The sequence below is a fragment of the Cajanus cajan genome, chromosome 4 (genome assembly GCF_000230855.2).
Source record: "Cajanus cajan strain Asha chromosome 4, NIPB_CcT2T_4, whole genome shotgun sequence".
Classification (NCBI taxonomy): domain Eukaryota; kingdom Viridiplantae; phylum Streptophyta; class Magnoliopsida; order Fabales; family Fabaceae; genus Cajanus; species Cajanus cajan.
The window spans coordinates 29,446,931-29,454,914 of record NC_138520.1 but is presented as its reverse complement, the minus strand read 5'-3'; the positions used below and the strand labels follow the sequence as shown (position 1 = coordinate 29,454,914).

The window sequence follows — 7,984 nt, the reverse complement described above, 5'->3', positions numbered from 1 at the left end:
AGGGTGTTTATAAACTATCCTTAGCCTCGACTCCTAAGCGATGTGAGACTTTTAGACATACTGGAACAATATTTAAAATAAATAATTTATATTACGATACAAGATTATTTTTTATTATTGATATTTTATTTTTAAAATATTAAAATTTAGTTTATAAATAAATTTGATAAATAAAAAAATAAATTAGATAAAAAAGTTAAGACAATTTCTAAAAACATTTCGTAGAGGAATAATCCATAAAAGCACTATTTCCTGAGATAGTAGGTTGCATTTCATATATAGAAGCGAACAAGCTAAGAGGAAATATTATTTTTATTTATGGTATAATTTTTAGTTTGATGAATATATTATTTATTCAAATCAATTTCCTATATATTAAACGTGAACAAATATATGGCATATCAATGATTGTAGGAACTATTAATTCACTTTTTTTATTATTAATAATTATTTATAAATAAAATTTTAATATTTTAAAATAAAATTAATTATAGCGACTTCACATATCATTACATTTGATAACAACTATAATGCAATGAAAAACTTAAACATCTACTAAGATGTTATTGCCGACCCTATTTTTTAGAGAGATAAAAAAAATAAAAAAATAAAAAAAGTGCATGGGTTCAAAATAAGTGAAAAGAAAAAAAAATAATGTAAAACTATTTGTTGTTTATTTGAAGAAAAATAGAGTTAAAGTTAACATTTTTTTAATTTATTTAGATGAAATAGAAAATTAAAGCATATATATATATATATATATATATATATATATATATATATATTTCAAGAGTAGGTCTATCTAGACTTACTCCGTTCAATAACTCATGTTCTACATCAAATTTTAACAATCTAACCGTTGAATTTAAAGTTCTTAATGTATATATCAAATTTATAAATTTCAAAAAAATTTAAAAATTATTTAATAGTTCGTTTCATTTATTTAAATTAATGTATAACATGATTTTATGATTATCTATTAATTTAAATTAATAAAATGAAATATCAAATAATTTTCAGATTTTTTAAAAATTTGTAAACTTGATGTATACATTAAACGGATCCTCCTCTCTCAATATATATATTACGTTATCATGTTTGATTTATTCGCACGTCTTCCCACTTCTATGATTTTTTTTTCAGCGTGAGACTCATATTTTGTTCTTCGTGCTTCCACTCTTCTTGTTGGTCTACCAAATCGCGATAAATAATAACTTTAGTAGATTTAATTAGGACTTATTTGAACAAGTTTTTTTTTAAAAGCACTGTTAAGAGAAATATAAGAAGAAAAAAAAATTATTTTTTATAAGATAAAATTAGCTTATATAAAAATTGTATAAAAACTATCTCTTATTAACTTTTTAAAAAATTTATTTTTAATTTATGAATAAATTAGTTTTAGTTGTAGAGAATCTTATATTGATTTTCTTTCCTGTTTTCTTTTCTTCTAAAAGTATATCTAAATAAGTTCTTAACAATAATAGCATAAGACACTTGTATTTTGTAGTTAAAAATTGAAATTCAATTTTCAACTTAAGTAGGAAATTACAATTAAGATACTATTTTTTTTAGACTATTAGAGTTAACCTAGTAGTTGAATGGAGAGAGATTGAGATAATTAGAAGCATGAAGACCTAAATTCAATTCTCATTGCAACTATCTTTGTAATCTTTCTTATTTTTAACAAAAAAGATACTATTTTTTTTTAATAGTTGAAGTACTTTATTTTTTTATACAAAAATTTAAATTAGAGTAGGTCATATAATACTAAAGTCAATTATTAACATCCTTTCGAAAATTTTAATTAAATTACAAATTGTTTATCTTATCTTAAATAAATAAATAAATAATATATATATATATATATATATATATATATATATATATATATATATATATATATATATATATATAGAAAATAGTATTTATCTTATGAAATACTACAATACTAATGTGCAAATATTTTAACCACAAACCTGAAAATATAGGCATGTATCGCACGTGTGGGCTAAATAACTACCTACTTTTTTTTAAGAAAAAGTTAAATAACTTTTTTACTTAATAAGATAGCATTATTAAATTCATAGTTAATTATTTTTATTTTTGGGTCATCATTTTTAATGATGAATCTTTTTTGGATGATGTTTGTTGATTTAGAATTAATAGACATGAACATATTTAATTAAAATTAAATTATCTTTAATTATAGAAATCAATTAGTTTTGAGTAAACACTTAAATTGATTTTTAAATTTGAAAGACACTCTTATATTAATCTCTGACATTAAAAAAATATATAATTCATCTATGAAAATACAAATTCACATATTAGTTTAAAACATGGAAAAAATATATGATTACTTATTAGAATGCTGGTGGGTACAATTGTCATTATGAATATGGTCATTTTAAGCCCTATTCCCAGTGGGCACTTTTTCAACCATTTTCTAGCGAGAACTGAGAAAAGTCACTGTTTCTTGTCTTGTCATTTAGCACTTAGCTCGGTGAGAGAAAGAACGTGCCAGCAAGACACCCATTCATAAAGAACCATTTGGTTAGGGTTTTTAGGGTTTTCGGGACATGAGCTCTTAGTAAATAACAATAAAGTTGCCATTTTCATTCCATTATTTTATACTTATGCCCATTTTATTTTCTCATTTTTGAATCACAAATATAATCGCGTTGTTAATTATTATCATCGGAGAAATTACAATTTTTTTTAAATTTGTTTTAATGATAAAAGTAACAAAATGTTACTTCTGTATTTTGCTTTAAAAAGAAATATAGATTAGTCAATATGTAGAATTAAGATGTTTATTTGATTTAACACATGGGACAAGAACTTTTAATTATTTATATTTACATGTAATTCATATAATTTATTTAGTTGTAAGAAATTATTACTTGACTTAGAATAGTATATACAAAGTTGAAAGTTCAAATTTTATTATCATTATCACAATTTATACTAAAAAGACTCTGAACATCAATTTTTAGAGACAAAATATAATGTATATAATAACTATATTGTTAATTAATGAAAAGTTAATTTTTTTTATATAAATTAAAATTTCTTATAAATGATAAAACTTTACCCTTTATAATAATTATTTTTAAAATCTTATGTAAACTATATTATGTTATGACAACTTATTAAAAATAATATATAATAAATTTGTTCATTTTTAATAATTACTTTATGTTTGATTGGTTGAATAGAAATTAATATATTTCTTAATGAATTTATCATTGTATAATTAATAAAATATTTAATAATTATTAATTTTCAGAAAAAAAACTCTTTTAAACATATATATTCAAATACTAAACGTTTGACATTTAATTTAAAGATCAATATAAAAAGGTTATATTCACAAATTTCCATATATGTTTTTCTAATTTATTAACATTAAAAAAGTATTTTCATTCACATAAAATTCAGTAATTGTTTTACTCGTTTTTTTTTATAATATAAAACTAGTATTTTAGCTCGTTTCTTAAGTTAACTATTTATTATATATAACTAAAATTTATAATAAATTATATAAATAATACTATACTTAAATATATAAATTATATTTTAAAAATTAATATAAATAAATATATTATGTTTAGTAATTTTTCTATATTTACCAAAAAATAATTTCAAATTATTAATAACTTAATTTAAAAAAATTAAGATATAATTTATAAATAAAAAATTACATTAGCTAAAAGAATCCTTCATTAAAATACACCTCCTAAAAATACTGGCCTCCATTAAAGTATTAAAGTTGATTTTGGAAAATGTAATTCACTGGCTGTTAAAAACTTAAACTACAGTACCCATAAATATAAATTAGTGAAAAAGCTTGTAAAACAAATGAAAAAAACATTTGCTAATAAAAGAATTTCAACTTAAATATATTTTTAGTTTCTTGTTTTTATCTTTTAAATTTAAAATTAATGTTTTTATTTATTATAATTTAAAAAAATTATTTTAAATTATGTATTCAAATTTTATTAAAAAATTTATTAAATATTATTACATAAAATTTACATATTAATATCTTTATTAGTTAAAATATTATATTAAATCTAATTAATATTGTATAATTGTTTTAATTTATTACTTTTAAATATATTATTAGTAATTTAAGAGATTAAAATAAAATTTTTAAAAATTATAAAGAATAAAAATAATAATCTTAAATTTAAAAGACAAAAATAAATTTATCTTTTTTTTACCTGAAAATAAGAATTAAAAAAAAAAAGAATTTGATAAGTTATTTGATTCATGAAGCTTGTCCAGCAATTAAGTGTATTGTACGACTCAATTGTCTTTAATTGTGGCTACCCTCCCCACCATTCCTCACCTTACCACATCTTTCTTTCCTTCTGGCCTCTTCTTTCTTGGTAACAGTAACATCTGTATCTTCACCTGCCAGGCGCCGTTTCCTTTTACTCTCTCTCCTCCTTTTTCACCATTTCTCCTCCTTCACATCACAATTCAAATTACACTACCAAAAAAACCATGGTGGGGACATTTTTTTTATTTCTTATTTTTTTATTCACTTGCTTATACAATATATCTATATATGCATAAGCCATAAACCCATGAGCTTCCACTGCCCTCTCTTGCAACTCCATTTTTATCAACTTAATTCACTTCGCTATCCTAACGCAAACACGCACAAACCAAAATTCAAATTCTAAGGGAAAAAAATAATAGTCATGGTGGATGTCCTTTCTCTTGGTCTCTCCTTCTTCTTCTGTTTGTTTCGTCAATTTGGTTTAATTTAATTGCTTCACTTTCGGTCTGCAGTTCGTTTCTTCTGCGTCACATGTTCCTCGTTGGCTTCAAGTCCTTCTATCGGAGAAGTTCTACAACGCGTGCATAATTCACGAAGAGGCGAAGAAGAACGAGAAAAACGTGTATTGCTTGGATTGTTGCATCAGCCTCTGCCCTCACTGTTTGGCCCCTCACTGCGACCATAGACTCTTGCAGGTTCAACAAAAACCCTTCTTCTCTATTTACTGTTTGTTTATTTATTCATTTACTCACTCACTCACACCGTTTTGCAGATTAGAAGATATGTTTATCATGATGTTATAAGGTTGGATGACGCCGCTAAGTTAATTGACTGCACCTCTGTTCAAGTAAGCTTCTCTTTCTTTTTCTTTTCTTTTATTTATTTTTTTAAGGTTTGGTTGAGGCAATTGAACATGTTGGAGTTGTGTCTTGCACCTTCAAGTTGAGGTGAGGAAATTGTAATTGTGAATTTTGAGGTCTCTCTCACATCACATGGATGCTTACTTTCTCTCTCTACAGTCCTACACAACGAACAGTGCAAAAGTAGTATTTTTAAACCAAAGGCCACAAACAAGGAACTTCAGAGGCTCCGGCAATTTCTGCAGCACCTGTGACAGAAGTCTGCAAGACCCATACCACTTCTGCTCCCTCTCTTGCAAGGTCCTCTTTTATTTCACTCTCGCCAACACTATCATTATTCTTCCATCATAATCCCACTTTTTTTTTTTTTTTTTTTTCTTAACAGATCAATTATCTCATGAGAACAACAGGTTCTCTCTGCGGCTACCTATTCGAGTGCAACTACATGGCGTTGCCAGAGTCTGGGCTCGACGACGGTCTAATGACCCCTGACTCGGTTCTCGAGCCGGCCGGTTCGGCCCGGACCTCGTCCGGTTCAGGAGGGTACGGTGGGGTGGATTGCAGGACCACCCTGGCTTGCACCGCCACCACTGAGGTTGTCAGGAAGAAGAGGAGCGGCGGCTCCACTTTCCGGCCACCGTGCCGGCCGGCGTGTTCGCCGGTGTCCGAAATCTCGGCGGGTCTGATGAACCGGAGGAAAGGGAACCCCCAGAGGGCCCCACTCTATTGAAGAACTCGCGGAGAGGGTGAGGAGGTTCTTTGAAATGACCCAAAAAAAAATAATTATATTAGCATATTTTGTTATTATCAATTATTCTAAATGTTATTATTATTATTATGGAGTTTAAAATCTTGGGTTGGAACTTATTATATATTATATTATATACCTTAAAGCGAAGAAAAGCCTCCTGTTTTGTAGATTATCACCCTTGCCTTTGTTGCTGATATGTATCTATCTATTCGGATTGTCAGATTACAGTAACGGTTTATTTTGATATAACCTTTTGCCACATGACAGAGGTTTATTACTGTTACTGTTATATATACTTTGATTTGTCTCTTGGTGATTTAATTTGTGGTGTGTCTTCTGACTGTATAGTTGAGTGCACACCGGAGAAGGTATTTGAATGAGTTTTTCTTCATGCATGAAAGGAAAATAAGAAAGCATAGTCAATATTTTTTCAATGTTAAAGTGATTGTTGAAGTGGTGTTAGTGTTTGGAATTTGCCCAATTTATTATGAGTTTGGACTATTGTGAATGCTTTCTCTCGGGTATAATGTTGGAGAGGAAGAGGAAATTGGGTGATCAATGGTGTAATTTTGGTGACATTACTTAGATGTTTCCATTTGTAGTGGAGAAATGTCTTTTTCTTCACATGGTTGGATTAGAACCGATTGAAATGCAAAAATAAAAAATGGAATGGGGCAGGAGGTGTAGATTGAGCTAATTTTTTGGTTTACTTGAATGAGGAAAAAGCAGAAAGCAGCGATTTTAAGAGGAAGCGGCTATGTGTTGAGTGTCCCACACTAATATCACAGTAATCCAAGAATAGCAAGGGTTGGGTCTGAACTGCACATTAATTTGACTTATTTTTTTCTTCTCGTTTCTGCTTCCTGGTGCAGCGTAGTGACAAAATTCAAAGACAGTGGTCTTTAATTTATTGCTATTTGTCCCTATCCATTGCGCTGCATTTGAGGTGTCCTATGGGAAACTTGCAACTTCTTTACTCAACTCCCAACCATTCAAATCATATATATTAAATGGAGGATTTTTTTTTGACTAGTTTACGTCACCATAAATATCCTTGGTTTTGTACACCAAAACATCACTTTTTGGAAAATAAAATGGTAGGATTTGTGTAAACTTCTGTGTTATTTTATTTTATTAATTAATTTATTGTTGTCTTTATTTTGTTTTTTTTGAAGGAATTATTGATGCCTTTCTGTTTTACTAATACTAAAATATCAAAGCAATAATAAATTTTAAAATGATTATTGCGTTGTGATTGTGATCCAGTGGCAAACTGGTATTTTTAAGAATAAAAAGTGAAATTGCAGTAGAAAGAAAGACAGTAAAATTAAAATGAATGCAGTATTAAATAATGAAAACAGTGAAATAATATATATTCCATTATATATAATATTTAATTACTTAATTCGTTAAGATTAAAAAAGAATTATTTGATAACAATAAAATGTCATATATATATATATATATATATTCTTTTTTTTTTTCCAGTCATTTTGTCTGTATTTTGTTATTTTTATTTTATTAAAATTAATGATTTATTAATTTTTTTTTCTATTTTTATCATTGATAATTAATGTATGTTTATTGAATAATGTGTCTATTTTTTTTTTCAATCACATGTGAAGTTAATATTGTATTTATGAGGGTAATATATTTCTAACAAAATATAAGAAAACAGAAAAAGGACAACTATTTACACATTTTAATAATCAATGTATTAATTCATAGATTTATCAAAAAGTACATATTTCTAACAAAATATAAGAAAACAGAAAAAGGACAACTATTTACACATTCTAATAATCAATGCATTAATTCATAGATTTCTCAAAAAGTGCATAATAATAATAAGTGTACACAAATTAATAATCTCAAGCCTTGAATGCAAAAAAAATATAAAAAGAAAAAAAATAAAGAATATAATAGGAAAATAAGTAATAAATATTTTTAAAAATTAAAATATTAATTATTTTCTTAAGTTTCGTGCAAAAATTTAAACGATATAAAAAAAAATGGAAGAAATATATACTTTTTTCATCTAAAGTTATTTTTATGTTATTTTTCTTTTTTAATTAATTCTCA

The 7,984-nt window shown here is 26.1% G+C and overlaps 1 protein-coding gene across 2 annotated transcripts; it reads left to right on the top strand.

Annotated features, from left to right (window-relative positions):
• The first annotated feature begins 4,333 nt into the window (after positions 1 to 4,333).
• LOC109792680 (PLATZ transcription factor family protein) lies at positions 4,334 to 6,077 on the top strand. 2 transcript variants are annotated; one of them, XM_020352112.3, is made up of 5 exons: positions 4,334 to 4,515; positions 4,804 to 4,986; positions 5,064 to 5,138; positions 5,311 to 5,451; positions 5,537 to 6,077. In XM_020352112.3, exons 1-5 carry the CDS (start codon positions 4,513 to 4,515, stop codon positions 5,879 to 5,881), a joined length of 747 nt encoding a protein of 248 aa, XP_020207701.1. In that variant the 5' UTR covers positions 4,334 to 4,512; the 3' UTR covers positions 5,882 to 6,077. The 2 variants fall into 2 exon arrangements, with proteins under 2 accessions (XP_020207701.1, XP_020207700.1); XM_020352111.3 differs by lacking the exon at positions 4,334 to 4,515 and adding an exon at positions 4,522 to 4,715.
• The last annotated feature ends 1,907 nt before the right edge of the window (positions 6,078 to 7,984 follow it).

Excerpts from the sequence above, each read along its gene's own strand:
- LOC109792680 (XM_020352112.3), top strand. Across the intron at positions 4,987-5,063 it reads GCGACCATAGACTCTTGCAG|ATTAGAAGATATGTTTATCA; the intron begins GTTCAACAAAAA and ends ACCGTTTTGCAG. Across the intron at positions 5,452-5,536 it reads TCTGCTCCCTCTCTTGCAAG|ATCAATTATCTCATGAGAAC; the intron begins GTCCTCTTTTAT and ends TTTTCTTAACAG.